The 23616-nt window shown below is 34.0% G+C and overlaps 2 protein-coding genes across 4 annotated transcripts in view; both read right to left on the bottom strand.

Annotated features, from left to right (window-relative positions):
* LOC146935444 (disease resistance protein RPM1-like) overlaps nt 1-16780 on the bottom strand; it is a 56065-nt gene extending 39285 nt beyond the window's left edge. For 2 of the 3 annotated variants that reach the window (XM_085750637.1, XM_085750638.1), the window contains exon 1: nt 13828-16780. In XM_085750637.1, coding sequence (XP_085606763.1) covers nt 13874-16714 — 2841 coding nt within the window. In that variant the 5' untranslated portion in view covers nt 16715-16780 and the 3' untranslated portion in view covers nt 13828-13873. Of the gene's footprint in view, nt 1-13366; nt 13736-13827 lie in introns of those variants that run through there. The other variant, XM_085750636.1, reaches the window with a different exon arrangement.
* A 680-nt stretch (nt 16781-17460) lies between these two features.
* LOC146935443 (disease resistance protein RPM1-like) lies at nt 17461-23058 on the bottom strand. The gene is made up of 2 exons (XM_085750629.1): nt 19917-23058; nt 17461-18308 (listed from the first exon to the last, which is right to left on the bottom strand). The coding sequence occupies exon 1, from the start codon at nt 22798-22800 to the stop codon at nt 19936-19938; it is 2865 nt and encodes a 954-aa protein (XP_085606755.1). The 5' UTR covers nt 22801-23058; the 3' UTR covers nt 17461-18308; nt 19917-19935.
* Between the last annotated feature and the right edge of the window lie 558 nt (nt 23059-23616).

Here is a 23616-nt window from a genome sequence, read left to right as displayed (position 1 = left end):
TAAATGTAGTCATGATGACTTAAACCATCCAATCAAGATCAGACAGTTTAGAGAATAGACATATTTATTTTGTTATTTTATAATTAGTAATACTGAGCTTGAATCTGGACCATCCAATCAAGATTGATCATTCCACATCGTCTGGCTGCATGACTATAAGCTTTTATTGCTTGCAGAGAATCGCGGACCTACTTTATTTCATTCAAAAACTCATTAGCATAAATCATCATTTTTTAAGCATCAACTTGTGGTTTGAAATACGTGAACACTTAATGTCATTCAATAGGTCATTAGTAAACTATTCAAGGTTGATTTACAAACAGAAGTCAAGCTGAAATATTCTTTCTCAATCCCCGAGATCAATTTGTATGAGTTATTCAAGGTTATAATATAATCAAGTATAAGGGTCTTGTTAACCAGTGCCCCCGGGGGCACTCTTTAAAGATCCTAAATTTAGCAATTATTCTTTTAAAATGTCAACTGTTATAATTTCCAATGCATTGAATACACAATTTTCCAGAAAAAAAATTACCATTTAAAGTGCTTAAAGAGTACCACAGGTACACTCGTTAACATTTTCCTATAATCAATTTAAATATGTATCTCTCACACCCCCAAACTAATTGCAGGTTCAACAAAACTTTATCAATCATACCTCTAATAAGTAAAGTTATTTTTAAATGGCATCACCACATTTTAATAATAGATGTTACACCATAAACTCTACTCTAACATCAAGTGTTGGTTTAACAAATTGTTGAAGTATTTACTCAATAAACAATAAAAGCAAAAAAATAAAAGTATGATGTAGACAAAACTACTATCCTTCTTGTCCATATGTTGCACCATCATTAGCACCATGCATAGACACAACAATAGCAAACTTATATCATAATTTGGAGTTATACTAACAAAATGATCATAGGTAGTCAAAAGTACAACACTGAATATAGAGAAAAGAATACATCTAACCAAATACATCATATCTATATTTGTAGATACAATCTTCTAGTGAAGGTTACTTATATCGAATGTTCAAGTGAAGGTTAGTTACAATCTTTTATCTGCGTCCAAACCACATTATCTTTTTTTACCTCATGTTATGTTGTTAATCACATAGGCTTGACCCTTTAAAAGATATAGCAGCATACATGGGTGAAGGGAATTGTCACGATGGGGTGGCCTTGGATACCCAATTTTCTTTGATATTTTTTATATGATAGTGTATTTTTATGTTTAGCTATTCTAATGATGTAGATGTAGTTATTCCAAATATGTTTATTTGTAAAAAGTATTAGTAGAAACATGAAAGACACAATTATCACTTGATACTTGAGTTTATTTTTCTTATTTTGACACTTTCAATATCTATCGTAACTACATACCGAGTTTTGTCAACAATGATAGATTGAAAAATCATATTCATAAAATATTATTTTACTTTTTCTATATATTTGGCCCCTTCGTAAAATTTTGGTTAGATTCGTTACTGGTGGTATAGCGGATAACATGACAGCCATTATTACAAAGACTAAAAATAAAGTGCAAAGTAAACATAAATAATCAAAAAATTAAAAATACATCAAGATTAAAGATTCCTTCATAGTTAATAATTAAAGATCCTATAGTACAAAACAGTAGAACTTACATGTGTTTATAAGTGGGGGGAATCATCACCTCACAAGCCGATACATGTATTTATGCATATGTCTTTCAAGTATGGTTGAAGATTTAGAAATATGTGATAATTTATTGATTATCAAGTTTTAAGATGTTTTGTAGGGTTGTGTTAGACCGAACCACAATTTCTAAGATGATATCAGCATCTTCTCTAAGATACATTGGTCCACCTGCTACAAGTTTCTGCTATCGAGATATGGAATGAGCATGTGTTTATAAGTGAGAGTAATCCTCACCTTACAAGCCGATTTTATGAGGACGGTTAGATCCAACCACAATTTCAGAAGTACGCGTATGACTTTCAAGCATGGTTGAAGATTTAGAATTATGTGATAATTTATTGATTATTCATTTCTAGGAAACAACCGAGTATATCTAAATTAAGATCATCTGGGACCTGGGACCACATGCTAGAAAACAAATTTTCTTTTCTAGTGGATGTTATTTTCCAAATAACTTGTTTATTGTAGGTGGGTCTGTTTGACTAGAATGAATACCGTCACTACTACTAGGAAGTTACATAACTAATTATATGCAACCATTTTTATGGATTGACATGGATTTGTGATGCAGTAATTATTGTTACATGGATACCTAGTATCTTAATGTTATTTTTTGTATTCTTTTTAGATATGGGATTGTAGAAGACATGTTCTAAAACCATGGCATGGATCGATCACATTTTATGGTAAAAATAGAGTATTTGTGTTCTCTTTATCTACAAGCATCATACTTGATGAATGCGATCTTATTCTAAATTGAGTGCCGATACTTATGGTAAAATTAAGCTCCAACAGTCAAAGGAAAGGAATGCCGATACTTTCGTTATCAGCATGTGGAACGTGATGAATGGAGCGGGATAACTTTTTTTTTCTTTCAACTTTGTATTATATGCAGATCATGTTTGTCAAAGAAAAAAGGTTTATTATCTGTAATTTTACCAAGGAATGTGATCAAGTATGAATTATTGTTTTACGGGAAATGTTAACGAGTGCCATCGGACACTCTTTAAGCACCTTTAATAGTAAATTTTTATTAAAATTCATGTAATTAATGCATCGAAATTTGTATAATTTGACTTTCTTAAGAAATATTTACTAAATTTAGAATCCTTAGAGTGCCCCGGGACACTTGTTGACAAGACCTTGTTTTATTCAATGCCTTAATTTATGCTATCCGTTTGAAATACAACAGGTTTAACCAATAAGAAACATAGCTTTGAGACCAGTACGCATATGTCTTTCAAATTAATGCAAAAAATATGGTTGAAGATTTAGAATTATGTAATAATTTATTGATCATCAATTTCTAGGAAGCAACCGATTATGTTTAGATAAGTCTCAATATCTTATAATTACTCGGGCCTTGATATCCGTGCTTGAAGAAAATTGATTTTCTCTCTTTTGTTTTTACTCATTTCCACCTCAAACTTTCTAAGATAACTTCAACGTAAGTTAACTCACGTTCGGTGGATCTCGCATGACTTAACTCACTCTAATATTCAACGTGAGTTAACTCAATTTAACCTCCAGCGTGAGTTAACTTACGTTGATTTTAGGTAAGTTAACAAACCAGCAATTCCTAACCGATATGCTATTTTTTAAGCGCCTAAATATGCACTGTTTACAATATCCATCATCGGCTATCACTTCATTCATTTACCTCATTCATTCATTTCCAATACCTTATATTAAATTTTATAATTCACAATCATTCGCTACATTTTTTAAACACATTCATTTACTCAATGGTAAACATGTCTTAGAAATATCAATTCATTCATTTCCAAAATAAATCTTAAATAAAAATACACAAATACACAAAATCAATTCCAAATAATAGAATAAGACAAATTTATTTAGTTTTAATTTCATCTCTGCTCAAAACGGACAATAAATGAAGCGTTACGTTACATTACGTTCTCCCTAAAGATGTGGTATCATCATGATGTTTGATTTAAATTAAATTCAAGAAAGTTTGTCGAAATATTGGCATTGTAGTGTCTTATACTTAGTATAAAAATTTGCAAGTCTTTTTGAAAATGTGTTCTCTTCATTCTTTTGAGTTGAAATTCTTTACACACATATTTATTTTTAATTTAGAATTTTGAATATAAAAAATATGTTAAAAGCATTTGGTATAAATAATGTTGGAAAATTTATACTCCCTCCGCCCCTATATATAAGCACCCATTTGATTTTATTTTTGTCCCTAAATCTAAACCCATTTTCAAATTACTAGATGTATTTATTATTATTTTCCTAACATACCCCTAATTAATACTACTAACTTATCTTGAAATTTGAAAAGTCAAATTTAATACATATATAAACAAAGGACAATTTGGTAATATTAACACACAAAACAGACATATTAATTACACTTACAACTTTTCTTAAGAAATGTGAAAAAAGCAAAGGGGGGTTACATTAAGGGACGGAGGGAGTATATTTTAAACTAACTGTATCATAAAGTTTGACATGAATATGACCGAGTGATCCAGTTTATTTTTAATTTAACACAAAGCCAAACTTTTTATAGGCCGAGTCATATGACCGAGTTTTTCGGCTCAATCCCCAACTAACCAGTGACCTAGTACCATCCCCGAGTCGATGTCTCGTCCGGTTTTTAAAAGTATGAATGTAGTATTTTTTTTTTTTAAGGAAAAAACTATGAATGTAGTTGTCATCTTTAAAGTTTCTATATTTATGAAATTATTCCCATAAAAATATGAAACTACCGAACGATCCCTGTCTATTTGTCTTCCGTTTCCTTCAAAGCAGAAAGTGGTCGCCACCAGTTTCCACTGCCCAAATCTGTAACACCCCGTTTTCCCAACGTAAAAATTTCATAATTAAAAATCAGAGTAATTCCACTTTAATCGGAATGCTACACTTCTTAAAAATTCATAAACTGAATAAATAACAATTTATTCTTCAAAATCATTTAACATAAGTAATTCAAAACTTCGCAGCGGAATTAGTTCATTCAACATAAAAAGTCTTTGCCACGCAGGCCTCATCAGAAAATCTCATAAGTCTTAGTTCAATATTTAATCATAAAAGTTTATAAACAATATGTAAGGAATAGAAGTAAAGTCAAGTCCCATCCCGTTACGTATCAGAGCACCTAGACACACATGTGAGGAGTTCACTCACGACGCCTCTAATCTTGATTACCTGCAAGTTACCCATACGAAGAGCAACATTTCCAAGCAGAGGGGTGAGATTTCTCAAACAATAATATAAAGCATATAAATCATGTAAAGTACATTCAACAACTTAAACATCCTATAATTCATTAATCATATCTAGCAACTTAAACTTCCTTAACTAGTATCATTATTCTTCCTACAATAGTCATATACTTCATATCATATCATCATATAAATATCATCACATATCTACAAATATTAGTCATAAGCATTATCATATATTCCTTTTAATCATAGCATCTTAATCATAGACATAAACATCATCATATACCATCAAGTACTAATCATAACCATAATCATCAAATCATAATCATCAACTCATAAACAAACATCATCATCTAAACAATCATGAACATCAACAACAATAATCATTTAGCATCTTATAATCATCATAACAGCTTCTTAATCAAACTCATAATTGACTTCATAATCATAGTCATAAACAACTTCATGATCGACTCGACTCTTGACTTGACAATGCGACTCAACTCGACTATGCAACTCTTATCATCTTAAATCATCTTGAGTCATCATGAAAATGCAAATGCATGTGGTACCAATCTAGGGCATAAGCCCTCGTCGCTTGTGAGCATAAATATACTCCTAGGGCATAAGCCCTCGTCGCTATTGAGCATAAATATACTCCTAGGGCATAAGCCCTCGTCGCTATTTGAGCAAAAGCTCCTAGGGCATGAGCCCTCGTCTCTGGTTGAGCATAAACTCCATCGTCGTGGTTGAGCAAAAGCTCCAGGGCATGAGCCCTCATCTTTAAATGAGTATGCATGGACTCAACATCTTACGTCTTAGAAACTTCATGAACATCTATGACATCTTAACAACTTGACGACTTCATAACGACTCGACGACTTAACAACTTCATATCATCTTAACGTCTTAACATCTTAACATCTTGACAACATATGGATCACATAAATAATTCATGTCATATCATAATATAACAATATCAAATGATAATAAACAACATCTTAAAACATCATATTCATCAATCATAAACAACTTCATATAACATCGTATTTAAACATCAACAATAATTCACTATGTATCTTTGTAAAAACATAATAAATTATTCACAACATATTTTCATGTCAAACCAAAGATATTGGAAATATATCACAAATATCAACAACTTTCATGTTTCCAACAAAGTTCAATTCAAAACAGAAACATATGAACAAAACGCAAAAACATGAAACAGAGAATGCTGTCAACGTACAATTTTGCTAAGACCTCCCTGAGTATTTTCATCATAACTCACAGAACAAACATCATTTTCACGTCAAACCAAAGCCACTAGAAAGCTAACAAAATTATCTAAAACTTTCATGTTTACTCCTAAGACCAATTCTGTACCGATCAATACCAGTTTTTATTTTAAATTCGGAAAAGTTGTGCTGAAAGTCCATAAAAATTCACTGTGACCTACGTGCAGTAATTTGACCATAACTCAAGTTCTATAAATCGTTTTGACGTGAGACCAACGGCATTAGAAAGCTAACATCCATACCTACAACTTTTGTGTTTTGACCTAAGACCAGTTCCGCACCGATTAATACCAGTTTTAATATCAAAATTCGGGCTGAATGCAGATTTTCTTCAAGTTTCACCTAATCTCATGGTGCTAACCTCAAAACTACTTCCAATAATCATCTTATGGATTATCTAAGGTCTGTACACAATTTCTACATCAATTCAACAAGTTTTCATCATCTAATCATCAAATCTCTCTCAAAACCCTAATTCTCAAATTCTCACAAACTCTCCCCAACTTGTTAGATGTAATCTAATGATTTAACAACTTAATATTAATGCAAGATAGTCTCACCCTCACCTTAGATTAATTCCTGAATCAGCAACAGCGTTCTTCTTCCTAAGGTCTTCTCCTCTTCTCTTGACTTTTCTCTTCTCTTCTTTCTTGTTCTCCTCTTTTCCAAAAAGCGGTTTTAGGTAAACTCTTTCTAAAAACCTAACTTCTCTATTTATAACACCTTCTTATTTCTCTTACACCTCAAAACTACTCTTTTCCTCATAGTCTTATTTATTTCTAAACTAAATATATCTCTCACAAATAACAAATATATTTTTACACCAAATAACAAATATATCTCTAACAAATATATTTCTACACCAAATAACAAATATATCTCTAACAAATAACAAATATATTTCTACACCAAATAACAAATATATTATGCTAGTAAATACCAACATATAACATAACAAAATACCACTCATCAAAATAATCGACTAAATCATAAAAAGACATCTAATCTCAAAACTACCTCCAAATCTACTTACTCTAATAATTCTCATATTCTTATAAATAATAGAATAATGCCACTTAATAAAATACTAACACCTCATATAAATAAATAAACCACATAAATAGACTCTAACTTAATAAAAATAATTAAATAAAAAGGAGGGCGTTACAACTCTCCCCAACTTAAAAGAATTTCGTCCTCGAAATTCAAGCACAATAGAAAATAAATTTAGTCATTACTTCTTCAAACAAAACACAAAAACCACATCAAGTTAGTCAGTTAAACATGATCACATAAAAACAAAACTACTAACTAGAAAACATGACAACACGACACAACGACTCATCTACTTGGCCGGACGGACCGACCTGCTCTGATACCAATTGTAACACCCCGTTTTCCCAACGTAAAAATTTCATAATTAAAAATCAGAGTAATTCCACTTTAATCGGAATGCTACACTTCTTAAAAATTCATAAACTGAATAAATAACAATTTATTCTTCAAAATCATTTAACATAAGTAATTCAAAACTTCGCAGCGGAATTAGTTCATTCAACATAAAAAGTCTTTGCCACGCAGGCCTCATCAGAAAATCTCATAAGTCTTAGTTCAATATTTAATCATAAAAGTTTATAAACAATATGTAAGGAATAGAAGTAAAGTCAAGTCCCATCCCGTTACGTATCAGAGCACCTAGACACACATGTGAGGAGTTCACTCACGACGCCTCTAATCTTGATTACCTGCAAGTTACCCATACGAAGAGCAACATTTCCAAGCAGAGGGGTGAGATTTCTCAAACAATAATATAAAGCATATAAATCATGTAAAGTACATTCAACAACTTAAACATCCTATAATTCATTAATCATATCTAGCAACTTAAACTTCCTTAACTAGTATCATTATTCTTCCTACAATAGTCATATACTTCATATCATATCATCATATAAATATCATCACATATCTACAAATATTAGTCATAAGCATTATCATATATTCCTTTTAATCATAGCATCTTAATCATAGACATAAACATCATCATATACCATCAAGTACTAATCATAACCATAATCATCAAATCATAATCATCAACTCATAAACAAACATCATCATCTAAACAATCATGAACATCAACAACAATAATCATTTAGCATCTTATAATCATCATAACAGCTTCTTAATCAAACTCATAATTGACTTCATAATCATAGTCATAAACAACTTCATGATCGACTCGACTCTTGACTTGACAATGCGACTCAACTCGACTATGCAACTCTTATCATCTTAAATCATCTTGAGTCATCATGAAAATGCAAATGCATGTGGTACCAATCTAGGGCATAAGCCCTCGTCGCTTGTGAGCATAAATATACTCCTAGGGCATAAGCCCTCGTCGCTATTGAGCATAAATATACTCCTAGGGCATAAGCCCTCGTCGCTATTTGAGCAAAAGCTCCTAGGGCATGAGCCCTCGTCTCTGGTTGAGCATAAACTCCATCGTCGTGGTTGAGCAAAAGCTCCAGGGCATGAGCCCTCATCTTTAAATGAGTATGCATGGACTCAACATCTTACGTCTTAGAAACTTCATGAACATCTATGACATCTTAACAACTTGACGACTTCATAACGACTCGACGACTTAACAACTTCATATCATCTTAACGTCTTAACATCTTAACATCTTGACAACATATGGATCACATAAATAATTCATGTCATATCATAATATAACAATATCAAATGATAATAAACAACATCTTAAAACATCATATTCATCAATCATAAACAACTTCATATAACATCGTATTTAAACATCAACAATAATTCACTATGTATCTTTGTAAAAACATAATAAATTATTCACAACATATTTTCATGTCAAACCAAAGATATTGGAAATATATCACAAATATCAACAACTTTCATGTTTCCAACAAAGTTCAATTCAAAACAGAAACATATGAACAAAACGCAAAAACATGAAACAGAGAATGCTGTCAACGTACAATTTTGCTAAGACCTCCCTGAGTATTTTCATCATAACTCACAGAACAAACATCATTTTCACGTCAAACCAAAGCCACTAGAAAGCTAACAAAATTATCTAAAACTTTCATGTTTACTCCTAAGACCAATTCTGTACCGATCAATACCAGTTTTTATTTTAAATTCGGAAAAGTTGTGCTGAAAGTCCATAAAAATTCACTGTGACCTACGTGCAGTAATTTGACCATAACTCAAGTTCTATAAATCGTTTTGACGTGAGACCAACGGCATTAGAAAGCTAACATCCATACCTACAACTTTTGTGTTTTGACCTAAGACCAGTTCCGCACCGATTAATACCAGTTTTAATATCAAAATTCGGGCTGAATGCAGATTTTCTTCAAGTTTCACCTAATCTCATGGTGCTAACCTCAAAACTACTTCCAATAATCATCTTATGGATTATCTAAGGTCTGTACACAATTTCTACATCAATTCAACAAGTTTTCATCATCTAATCATCAAATCTCTCTCAAAACCCTAATTCTCAAATTCTCACAAACTCTCCCCAACTTGTTAGATGTAATCTAATGATTTAACAACTTAATATTAATGCAAGATAGTCTCACCCTCACCTTAGATTAATTCCTGAATCAGCAACAGCGTTCTTCTTCCTAAGGTCTTCTCCTCTTCTCTTGACTTTTCTCTTCTCTTCTTTCTTGTTCTCCTCTTTTCCAAAAAGCGGTTTTAGGTAAACTCTTTCTAAAAACCTAACTTCTCTATTTATAACACCTTCTTATTTCTCTTACACCTCAAAACTACTCTTTTCCTCATAGTCTTATTTATTTCTAAACTAAATATATCTCTCACAAATAACAAATATATTTTTACACCAAATAACAAATATATCTCTAACAAATATATTTCTACACCAAATAACAAATATATCTCTAACAAATAACAAATATATTTCTACACCAAATAACAAATATATTATGCTAGTAAATACCAACATATAACATAACAAAATACCACTCATCAAAATAATCGACTAAATCATAAAAAGACATCTAATCTCAAAACTACCTCCAAATCTACTTACTCTAATAATTCTCATATTCTTATAAATAATAGAATAATGCCACTTAATAAAATACTAACACCTCATATAAATAAATAAACCACATAAATAGACTCTAACTTAATAAAAATAATTAAATAAAAAGGAGGGCGTTACAAAATCCACCTCAGGTCAGAAGAAGAGAGAAACACTTGTGTGGACCAGGACCAAGAATTTTGGTTTGGTCACACACACAAGTTTTTTCCTTCTCTCTCTTCTCTTCTCTCTTCTCCATTTTCTCTCTAGCTTCTCTCTTCTCTCTCTTCTCTCTTTGTGTGTGACCAAACCAAAATTCTTGGTCCTGGTCCACACAAGATTTTCTCAGAAGAAGAAGGTGAGTTTGAATAATGTATTTGGAATTCTATTCATATGAGTTCATCCTTCTATCAAATTACATATATTTTCCATTTCTATGATATCATTCCAATTCTAGTATATATAATGTGTTCATAGTTTACTGATGAATGAAGCAATGGTAGTGTTAATTGATGAGTCATAATTTAGTCTATTTTAATGCATTATTTAGTTTAGTTTTATTTAGATTTGATTTTATTTTATTGCAAATTTATTTCCTTTTTGAATCTTTTACTTCAAATTGCTTTTTATTTTATTTTAGGAACGAATATATGGTGGAAGGTGTCTTGGAGCAAAAGAAAGGGGACTGGAGCAAATACAGTGCCAAAATACGAAGATACGAGACAAAAATATGTCTCCACCAAGTCAGAAGCTTGGCACGGCCCGTGCCAACATGTGGCACGGCCGTGCCACCCTCTAGGATGCTCTTTTGCTGCTTTTCTTCGAGCCCAAGTTACTCTGTTGTAGTTTTACTGATTAGCCCTTATAGTTGCTTAGATTTTAAGTCAATTGTAAAGCTATAAATAGAGGAGCACTCCATCATAAACATTCACCTCTTTTTAGAATATTTCAGTACAATTATTTTAATAAAGATTCTTTCCTTTTCTTTACTTTCTCGCAATTTATTTTATTGTTTTCTCTCTTCTTCCCCCATGTCTACAATGAACATGAGTGAGTAGACTTCTTTGTCTTGGGATTGTTGGATAAGTCTAATGACGTAATCCGAATCAATTCAAGCCTTAAACCCTAATTATATGTTACCTTGATTCCTAATCTAAATTCACCGCTTTAACATGAATTAACTATTATCAAACTGTGGAAGCGGAGGGTTTGATAATCGTTAATTCATCATCTCAAATATCAATTCATAAAGCGAACGCGGAGCTTTGATATTCGAACAAGTGAATTTAGACAAGGTTTGCGAAACATGAGAATAGTCTAGCAAACCTTGAGACATATAAAGGTTCGATCTTCAAGGGTCCCAAAGGCAATCACCCATGAGAATAGGTGTGGTTGTTGGAGGGATACACTCACTGACTTCGAGAGAAGCTTTGATACGCTAAAGAGAAACTTGTCTTTAGAAATTAAGAATAACGTAGAATTATAAGTTTAAGGCTTGATTGTGAAGGATTCGTTGTTATGACAAACCAATGATACCAAGGCTCTTTTATATTATTGTTATTTACCTTCAGCCAACTAAACCTCATTTTTATAAACTTTCTTCTCCTCTAATCATTCTTTTAAAGTTAATTAGATTGAACAACTCCCTAGCGGAACGATACTCTATTTTACTACTATTACTTCGATAGACCGTGCACTTGCTGTTTGACCTATCATTAATGCTGTGACTATGGTGATGGGTGGTGGTTTTGAGCTATTATGGTGAAATTGTTTATAGAAACAGAATAAATTATATTGATAAACTCATATAATATTGGAAATTAACTAACTAAGTCAGGTCAGCTACAATTACTCGAATCTTTGTTTTGCAGAAGTTATGATGCGAGGAAGAAAGTGGTTTAGTTTGATGGCCAGCCGGTTAAGGACTTGTTGGCATGCGAGAAACACTGAGCTGCTTCGCTACTAGTAATTCACGTATGAAATGATAATATATGGTTAAGTGTTTCAGGTGGGAATATAACACATGGTTAACACATAGATAAGTTGCACCTATGTTGTGTGAGTAGATCGTAGGTGCATCAATTGGAACACCAAGTTTAGATTCCTTGTTGGCGCGGATGTAGCTATTGTTTTGTATTTAGCCTCTGTTAAAGATATTGCAACTGTTGGTTTCATTTTACAAGATCATCAAATCGCATCGGGACCAAAGTAAATGATGTTTCTGTCTATTTGCTAAACTCAACCAGAATCACAAAATGCTGCAATCTTATGATTCTATGCATCAGTGAGATAAAGTCCATTTAACATGGTCGATTTGAGACATTATAGCATAAGTTTCAATGCTTGCATATGTCTGAAGTTGGAGATTGCATATACTGGAAAATTTTGTTGACAGGAAACGTAACATCCAAGTGAGTGATGATAGATAATGCAAGGAACCAACCAGACTTTGAAATAAGCTATATTGTCAGCTGTGACACGTTTTTGAGTCTAGTGTAGCAGCCGAGAGAAGGAATCAGGAAGTGGACAATGGTGTTGAAATCGGTTTCGATTCTGCCATGGTAACTCATCCAATATGTTAGGATACAAAATAATGGCTAATTAGAGTGGTTAAAAAAGTTCTGAGTTGTCAAAAAAGTTAGTTGGTTTGTTATTTGGATTAGTTAGAGAGTACGTGTATAAGTAGGAGAACACAAAGGTTAGAGAGTATCTTTTGAATATTGTAATTGCGAATAGAGTACTCTCTATTGTGAAGGGAAATCCTTGGAGGAGAGATTTCTCTCCTATTATCTTTAATCCTTTTTAAATCTTTCAATAAAATCATTCCTCTGTTTATTCAAATCTTTTATCTTTTATCCTTTCTCAATCTTTCAATAAACCCTGTAATTGCGAATAGAAAAAGATTTTGTATATTTCAAATTGTTGTAGAGTACATATTGGTTGTGTGAATGTATAGAAGCTGTAAAATACACAGAGACAACAAATAGATTAAAAAAAAAAAATCCAATCTTAATAAACAGATAGGATTTTAAAAAAAAATCCAATCATATTGGATGTGATGAAACCTGATATCCAATCATAAGGATAGTAGCTTCAATCTTGGTAAATAAAAATATTCATTCAAATGAAGTAGTTCTGAATTCTGATTATTTTTACAAGGATTAAAGAAAAGCTCGCACCAATCTTAAACACCACAAATGACTACTAAAGTAAGAAAGAAATGTAAAAATGACCTCAGAATGGAGTCTAAATAAAGGTATTGATTACAAGGTTTTTAATCAAACCTTTCACAACCAAATTATAAAACGCCACAAATGACAACAACAAAAAAAGAAAAGCCAAAGTCACTCAGTGAATTGAATCCACACTTTTCCTGATTATTGCTGGATGATAAGTAAATATTTTACTTTGATTTGAAGCTCTAAGAAAATACGTCAACTTTGAGATGTATCATTAAAAACCAAATTTCTGGCCACATCGACACAAGGAAAAAATCAAGTCAGTTATCTCATACACTGTCAACTTAAATAAGAAGCATTGCATGATTGGATGAAAGGTACCTTCATATTTTGAAGCTTGCTAAACACCGGAGCATTCTCAATTTGCTTATGACTGCTTGGAAGACGAGTGAATAGTGCGAATTGCATAGTCATAAAATTTTGGACCACTCGAGTGATGAATGGATACAAGAGGGACATGCTTGATAATCAAGTAGTCTTTTCCTTTGTCTGGATCAATACTTTCAACAAATTCAGATGGCATTTCAGTGAATTTAATAGCTTTGAGTTTATCCAAGGACCTGATGCCTGAGGGCACCTCCTTTAGCTGTGGGATTCTGTCCATGTCCAGATATTCAAGAGAGATCAAAGTTCCTTCGTCTATAAGGATAGAATTTACCCTATTCAAGCGCCTGAGATTCAGTCTCTTCAACTTTAGAAACCCTCCAATTTGAAAATGCAAAATTTCACCATCATAGGCGTTGTCCCATAGACCGAACTTCAATAGATTTGGCAAGTTTTTAAGTGACTGCAGCGGATCATTTTTCAAATAAGATAACGCCAACTTTATCTCAACAAGATACTCAAGTTTTGGAATCCATTCAGGCAATGTATCTAGTTTAGCTTTCAAATGAAGCGCCTGAAGTTGGGGTGGAGATGAGAGAAAATTCAAGTTAATGGTTTCATCCTCACCAATTGTAGTGATATTAAGATCTTCAAGGTGTTTCAATTCTACTATAACAGCACTTATGGCCTCCCCATGTTCTCTTCTTACATGCCTTAAACCTAACCTTCTTAACTGACTTAACATTTTCATCTCTTGAATGAGATCAACTCCCCCATGATTTACCTCCACATAATAAAGCTTTTGTAGGGAAACCATGTTTTTAATACCTTTTTCCATCTGCACACCAGATGTAAATCCAAACAGTGAATACTTTTCTTCATAGTTTCGGTTTAAGGCGAAAAGGTGACGAAGCTTTGTGAGCATGTTTATCTCTCTTGGTATCTCACGCACAAGTGTGTATCGTATATCCATTATCTCTAAGTTATGTAGCTCACCAACTGATTTAGGAAGAAACTTTATTTTTGTACTCTTTAGGTTTAAGTACCTTAAGTGAAAAAGACTCCCCAAATTTTTAGGAATATGATTCAACGATGTACCTTGAATGTCAAGTACCTTCAAAATCCTAGATTTTGAACACAGTTTGCCCACGAAATGCTCCAATGACACACTTTTATCAAAAACATGAATAGCACGGAAATGTGAAATGTCAGAGCTCTTCAACACATTGTTGTGGCTAGTGGTTATTGATAGGCGTCTAGTTTTCCCAACCACAAGTGATTCACCATCATCATGCACACAATGGCAGAAACTCAAATCCTTCATTTTTCTAATGATCACTTCCCGCAATAAATCATGGACTTGACATGTATCTACTTTCCCTTCAAAGTTAACATGCGAGACTTGGACTAGACTTCTCTGAATCAATTCAGATAAGTACTCCTCTGCAACTTGCTCTGGAGTTCTTCTCCCATCAGATTTAACAAACCCTTCAGCTGCCCACTGTTGAGTTAATCTCCAATGACTAATAGCAAAATCCTCTGGATATAAACCAAAATACAAAATGCATGGTTTCAAGTAGTGAGGCAGGCCATCATAACTAAGCGACAAAATCTTTGTTAGACTCGTTAAATGGGTATTACGTCCCAACTCCAAGCTCAAATTTTGACTCACCTTTTGCCATTCAATCATGGTTTTAGATTTTGTTGAAAGTAGACCAGCAATGGCCACAATTGCAAGAGGTAGTTGCTTGAACTTTTGAACAATTTCTTTTGCCACAGCCTCAAGCTCCAGTGGACAACGACCGCCAAGATCAGATCTAAATACTTTCTTGCAGAAGAGTTCCCATGCTTTGTTTGGAGTCAAAAGTTGCAAGTTGTGAACATGAACTTGAAAGGATTTCTTGAAAAAATCTGCAACATGCATCATTCTAGTGGTGATTATGATCCTACTACCTTTATTGTTGTTTGGCATAGCAAATTCAATCTGGTCGGCAAAATCTTCTTGCCATACATCATCAAAGAATATCAAATACCTCTTATGTTCTAGGTATTTCCTTACCTCTGTAATCAGTGACCTGTCATCCATTTTGCGTAACTTCTTTGGAAGAGGGTCTTCAGTTTCCTGACAAAATTGCTCCATCATTTTTATCAGCAATCCTCTCACCGTGTATGATTGAGAAACTACGATGCAAGCTCGACAATCAAACTGTGTTGTTACCTTTTGGCTGTCAAAAACTAGCTTGGCAAGAGTGGTTTTTCCGAGACCCCCCATTCCTACCACTGAAATCACTGTGCGTTCAGCTGCACCCTCCAATAACCAACCATATAGTTCTTCTTTTGGGCCTTCAAATCCTACAATTTCTGTTTCTTCAATGAAAAGGGAAGACAGTCGAGGATCACGCCATCTTCCATTTTCTGTCTCTCCGGTACTGTTGCTGCTACTTGAGGATCCTTGTTCATTCGAAATTTGAAAGTTATACCTCTCGCTTCTTTCCTTGATTCCGTGAATTGTCAGCTTGATGTCCTGAATCTCGGATGCAATTTTGTGACGGGGAATCAAAGTTTTGATTGAGCTTGTAATCTTGTTGAATACAGATCGGCGTCCAGGAGGATTGGCCGTATGGATCAGCCGAAGGTATTCGTCAATTACATCTTCAATGCGAAATGATGCTTCTCTCATATGCTTCACCCATGTTCTTATTCCTTCATTGGTTTCTGCTTCATCAGCTGCCCTTCTATCTGCATCTTTGAGGAAGATTTGAATGCTTTCAAGTTCATCTTTGATGTCTAAAAAATCTTTGTGTACACCTCTTAGAAGATTTGTTTCTTCCTTAAGAAGTTGGAACACTTCTCCCAAGGCTAATGTTACTGCAGTTTCTGCCATTTCACTCGTATTTGCTGCTACCTTGCAGTTATGCTGTTTGGATCATCTGTATATATTATCCTAGCTAGTATGGTGTTTGTCCACTTTTTTCTGTATAATTTATTCTCAGCTTTGGATGAAACGTGATTATTTTATTAAGTTGATGGTGGGCAGACCATGCTTTTCATAGGAAAATATTATTCCTAGGTAGGCAGACCATTTTTCTGTTTTTTATAATAGTCAGTGGATGTTAGGCAGGAGTCTTTGGAATTGGCCCACTTTTGGCTCCAACTCCAAGTTTAGCATATATAATACAGTGAAACTTTATAATTTTGAATGGCTATATACGATTCACTCTTAAATAATAAACTAGATATTGTTAATGTCATGGTCGGTCCTAAGATTTTTGATATCTTGGACGCATCAATAAAGTTGTGCTCTTTTAATTATTTGAATGTTTTTCTTCTTGTATTTTAATTTTGGAAAGATTCATTCATAACCAAGGTTATGTAAAAATATATTTTCATTAGAAATAATCAAAAGTAGTCAAAAAGAAATGTCTATATAGTACTAACTACTAATTAAAAATAATAATTTTGGTGCCCTTAAAAAAATGGTACCCTGTGTTACCTCCCTTCCGTCCACCCTCAGGCCAACAGAGGTTAGAGCAATTCACTTTACACTATCACTTACACACACATTTGTTTCACTTGATCAATTTTGATTAGAGAATAAGAGAATAACATAAAAAGAGAGAATTTTAAGATAGAGATAAAAGTTAGTGATGGAAAATATTCAACCATCACTTAATAGTGATTTCTCATTCACTTATTGTTATTTATACATCATACAACGAGTGTAACTTGCTTCACAAGCAAAGTCAATTAAAGTGTAAAAACTAACCAACTGGAAATAGTTGTAAAACTCTATCCTCTAATATTACTTGTGTCACAAGTAACTTATTCTTATAGCCTAAACCAAATTAAACGTTCAACACACCACATTAATTACGGTTAGCTAAAGCTTCCATTCCCATCCAACGCGGTAGCTTCATGAATACTTCAATCTTGACACCTTAAGTTAGAATGTCCGTAACTTGATCTTCACATCTGCAGTGTTCCAATTTCAGCTTTACTTTGCTCACTTGTCCTCTTAGATAGTGAAATCTCATTTCAATATGCCTACTTCTTCCATGTGCTATAGGATTTTTGGCTAAATTGATTGTTGAGATGTTATCAATTTTCAATGTTACTGCTTCACTATTCTCAAATACCAATTTCATCAATTTGGTTCACTAACCAAACAGCTTCATATGCACAAAGTGATGAATCAATATATTCAGCCTCACATGAGGACAATGCAATCATTGGTTCCTTTCTTGAGCACCAAGACACACATAGGACGGTAATGGATGGAAAATCTCCTCCTCAAAGCTTTAAAAGTAAAAGTATTTTGATTATGTACAACTTGTTATATATGGATTCCTCAAAGCTTTAAAAGTAAAAGTAGACTTAGTAGTGGATACACATATTTTTCTTGCCCCTTCTCTGTCGTAGTGGATACGCAATTACACACACATATTTCTCTTTCCCCTTCTAAGCAATTTGCAATAGAGCTGCACGTATTAACAAAGATGAGTCAACATGATGAAAAGGAAAATATGAGTTAACATGCACACATTTTGATCTATTCGAAAAAAATGCATAAACGGACGAAGATTATTAGTGATACTTGTAACAAAACACGTAACAGAGCAATATGTAGTGCAAAAAGCTTAGTTCAACTTTATCCATGGAATCACAATCACAACCAATTTGAATTGAAGTAGGTAGCTAATTTGGTAGTTTAATTTAAACAATCTCTCTTTCTCTAGTCTACAATTAGAACTGATATAGTTAGTGATATGTATTTGTTTTCTTTTTTCATTCGCTTCAAATATTTGCATGAAATTCCAACTATAATGCTTCATTGTTCTTTGTCTTACATTTCTTTTTAACACTCTCTTCCTTTTTATCAATAACAAAAAGAGACAGGAAGACCAATCTGAATGTAAGGGTGATACACGATCCATGGTTAAGATTGGGAAGTAAGGGGTCTTATGCTGGGAGATTGGGAAGTTTGTGGAGTACTCAAGTACCTCCTGAGGTGTGTAATTTAATATGGAGAATTTGTAGAATGTGCTTACAAAAACGAGACAAACTTCAGGGTCGTCATGTTCCTTGCCCGACAAACTGTGAATTATGTGATTTATCTGTCGAAACTGAGATGCATCTAATTTTTGAATGTTGGACTGGTGCAGGAATGCTTTCGACAGTTCAGTCACGTTTATCTCATTTTAACTAAGTGGGAGGGGTTCTGTTGGATGTCTGTGCGCGTGAATCTGAGGTAACTGTTAGTAGAGTGTTGATGGTGGTGTGTGGGATTTGGCATAAAAGAAATAATTGGATTTGGAAATACAAAATGTCAAGTGCCAATCAAATTCTGTGTTCGCACTGTTCGGTAATTTTACCGCAGTCTGAATGGCAGGGTGTTCGCGCTCCTACGCTATCTGAAGCGAGTGAAAACAACCGAAACAGCAGCAGCAGAAGCTGAAACATCAGTGGACAGAACAGACAGCTGCAGTGCAGTGTTGAAGCCAGTTTTTTACATGGGCAGAATCTAACAGGTTTCGGTTGTTGCATTCGTGAAACAGAAGGTCAGTTTGTTTGAGCATTGACAGGGTGGTATCCGCATAACATGCTGGTGTATGAGGGAGAAGCATTGGCTCTGTTGAATGCTGTGAATTGGGTGCGAGAATTTGGAGTACAAAGTGTGACATTTCTAAGTGACTCAGAAGTGCTCATAGATGCTGTTTGTGCTGTCAATGAAGGTGCATCAGAGTTCAAGTCCATTGTTAACTTAGGCGTATTTTAGTCTCAAATTGTAACTTTGAGCTTAAGTTTATTTAGAGGCAAGAAAATATCGTACTCATAATCTAGCTAGAGTGGGCTGTTTCCTATGCAGTCGCCAAGTCTGAGTTATGCTTGTTTGTTTTAATAAACAAAAAGAGGCAGAAAGACAAAAGACTAGAGATCTCATGAGTGTTGTAACATGAAATTAGATAGAGATAGACAGGAAAAACAGTGTATAAAAAGATGAACCAAAGATAGATCAAAGAATAGTGAAAAAGTTACGAATTGTAAAGATAAAGAAGAGAAGTATTTCATGATGTGTGGAAAGGTACCTTCATATTACGAAGATTTCTACACACCAGAACATTCTGAATTTGCAAATGACTCCTTGGTGGATGAGTGAATAGTGCGGATGTCATAATCGTATAAGTTTGGGCCATACCAGTGACTAATGAATACAAGAGGAACATGCTGTATAATCAAGTAGTTTTGTCCTTTGTCTGGATCAATGCTTTCAACAAATTCAGCTGGCATATCAGTGAAGTAAATATCTTTGAGGTTATGCATGGACTTGATGCCAGAGGGTACCTCCTTCAGTTGTGGAATTTTTTCCAGTGTAAGATGTTCAAGAGATAGCAGAGTTCCATTCTCAATAACGATGGAACTTATTTTATTCAAGCGTCGGAGATTCAGTGTGTTCAATTTTAGAAACCCTCCATTTTGAAAATGAAAAGTTTCACCATCATAGCAATTGTCCCACAAACAGAGATTGAGAAGATTCGGCAAGTTTTTCAGTGACTGCAGTGGATCATCTTTCAACATAGAAAAACTCAGCCTTATCTTAACAAGACACTCAAGTTTTGCAATCCAATCAGGCAACTTCTGTAGTCTACCTTTCAAATGTAGCCTCTGAAGTTGGGGTGGGGATGATAAAAAGTTCAGGTCAATGAATTCATCCTCAGCTATTGCAGTGATATTAAGATTTTCAAGGTGTTTCATTTCTACTACTGACGAACTTAAGGCATTCCCATGTTCTACTCTTACATGCCTTAAACCTAACCTCCTTAAATTCCTTAACATTTTCATCTCTTGAATGAGATCAACCCCTCCATGATCAACCTCCACATAGTAAAGATTTTGTAGGGAAGTCAAGTTTTTAATGCCTTTTCCCATCAACACACCAGTTGTAAAGCCCAAAAGAGAATATTTTGCATAGTTACGATGGAAAGCAAGAAGGTGCCGTAGCTTTGTTAGCTTGTTTATTTCACTTGGTATCTCATGCACAAGTGTGTTTCTTAAATCCAATGTTTCTAAGTTCTGGAGTTCACCAACAGATTTTGGAAGAGTCTGTACATTAGTATAACTTAGGTTTATGCACCTTAAGTGAAAAAGATTCCCCAAATTTTTAGGAATATGATTCAACGATGTACCTTGAATGTCAAGTACCTTCAAAATCCTAGACTTCAAACACAGTTTACCCATCAAATACTCCAATGATCCATCTTTTTCAAAAACATGAATAGCACGAAAATGTAAATTGTTGGTGCTCGTCAACACATTGTTTGGACTACTGGCTATAGACAAGCGTCTAATTTTTCCAACCGCGATTGATTCACTATCTTCATGCACACAATGGCAAAAATTTAAATCCTTCATTTTTCTAATGAGCACTTCACGGAATAAATCATGGACTCGACATGTTTGAACTTTGCCTTCATAGCCAACAACTGAGACCTGAACCAGACTTCTATGAATCAGTTCAGACAAATACTCTGCCGCAACTTGTTCTTGAGTTCGTCTTTCATCAGATTTAACAAACCCTTCTGCTATCCATTGTCGAGTTAATCTCTTATGATTAATAGTATAGTCCCGAGGATATATACCAAAATACAAAATGCATGGTTTCAAGTAGTAGGGCAGGCTATCGTAACTCAGAGATAAAATCTTTGTTAGACTAGATAAATGGGCATTACGTCCCAACTCCAGGTTCAGATTTTGCCTCAACATTTTCCATTCAGTCACGGTTTTAGCTTTTGTTGAAAGTAGACCACCTATGGCTACAATTGCCAGGGGTAGCTGCTTGCATTTTTGAACAATTTCTTTTGAAATGGACATCAGCTCTGCTGGACAATGCCCATCATGCTCAAATCTGAATGCTTTCTTGCAGAAGAGTTCCCATGCTTTGTTTGGTGTCAAAAGTTGCAAGTTGTGAACATGAACTAGAAAAGATTTCTTGAAAAAATCTGCAACTTGCATCATTCTAGTTGTGATTATGATCCTACAACCTTTATTGTTATTTGGCATGGCAAATTCAATCTGGTCGGAAAAATCTTCTTGCCATACATCATCGAAGAATATCAAATACTTTTTATGTTTCAGGTATTGCCTCACTTGCACAACGAGTGACTTGTCATCCATTTTGTGTAACATCTGCAAAAGAGGGTTTTCAGTTTCGCTACAAAATTCCTCCATCATGTTGATCAATAACCCCCTCACGGTGTATGATTGAGAAACTGTGATGCAAGCACGACAATCAAATTTTGTTGTTACCTTTTGACTGTCGAAAACTAGCTTGGCAAGAGTGGTTTTTCCTAGACCTCCCATTCCAACCACTGAAATCACTGTGCGCTCAGCTGTGCCCTCCAATAACCAACCAGACAATTCTTCCCTCGGCCCTTCAAATCCGACAATTGCAGTTTCTTCAATGAAAAGGGAAGACAATCGTGGATCACGCCATCTTCCATTGTCTGTCTCTCTACTGCTGTTGCTGCTGCTTGATGATCCTGGTGTCTGCGAAATTTGAAAGTTATACCTCTCACTTCTTTCCTTGATTCCACGAATTGATATCTTAATGTTCTTAATCTCAGATGCTATCTGATGACGGGGAATCAAAGTTTTGATTAAGGTTGAAATCTTGCAGAATAAAGATCCGCATCCCGGAGGATGGGCCCTATGCATCAGCTGAAGGTATTCATCAATGACATCTTCAATGCGAAACGATGCTTCTCTAAGATGCTTCACCCAAGTTTTTATTCCATCATTGGTGTCGGTTTCATCTGCTGCTCTTGTATCTGCATCTTTGAGGAAGACTTGAATGTTCTCAAGTTCATCTGTGATGTCTGAAAAATCTTTGTGCACACCACTCAGGAGATTTGTTTCTTCTTTTAGGAATTCAAACACTTCCCCCAGGGCAAATAACACTGCAGTTTCTGCCATTTCAATCTCATATCATATTGCTAGCGTATATATCATCCTATGTATATGGCGTTCTAACTGTATTTTTCCATTGCGTACACTATCTGTGAATTTTGCAAAGGAAAATTAAGCTTCAAAAGTCAATGGAAGGAATGCCATTATTTTTTATTTATTTTTTTTGGTAAGAAATGCCATTATTTTTTATCGGCCTATGGATGTGATTTATTAGTTTTATCAACTTGGTGTATACAGACCAGGTTTATTATTATGTAATTTGACAGATGAATGTGATCATGTATGTTTTCTTTTTATCCAATGCTTTATTTTATGCCATTGTTTGTTGCCCGATTGAAATTTTCAACAGGCTTATTCAATAAGAAATATAATGAAATTTCTGAGGTGATCCGTGATCCTATTCATTGTCATCTCCATCACAATGATTTTTTATGAATGAGTTAAAATGAACATATATTTTAGAATATGAAAACATAAAATATTTTCACAAACTAAACAGACTTCAATAATCTCCATGTTCATTTTAGATGATGCATCTGTTTAATTAAAGTTGTTTTTTTGTAAAATAGAAAATGCCAAATGATCCACGTTGCCGCACCATTTTTCACCCTTAAATCTTGAGATCTCATGGGTCTAAACATGCATTCTCCATACTATATATATATTTATTTATTTATTTATTCGCAAAATCCACAATTTTCAAGAGTATGTTTGGAAAATCTGGCGTGGTAGAGTACATTAATTGATCCATGAATCATCTCAATCAGATGGTCCATTAAACTTGTGTACAATGTTTAGAGGGAAATGGTTTAGTCAGGAGGC

The sequence above is a fragment of the Medicago sativa genome, chromosome 3, assembly GCF_051527215.1.
Source record: "Medicago sativa cultivar Bolivia chromosome 3, Bolivia_mono, whole genome shotgun sequence".
In the NCBI taxonomy this organism is placed as follows: Eukaryota; Viridiplantae; Streptophyta; class Magnoliopsida; order Fabales; family Fabaceae; genus Medicago; species Medicago sativa.
The sequence above is the reverse complement of the archived record's forward strand: the minus strand, read 5'-3'. Positions and strand labels throughout refer to the sequence as shown.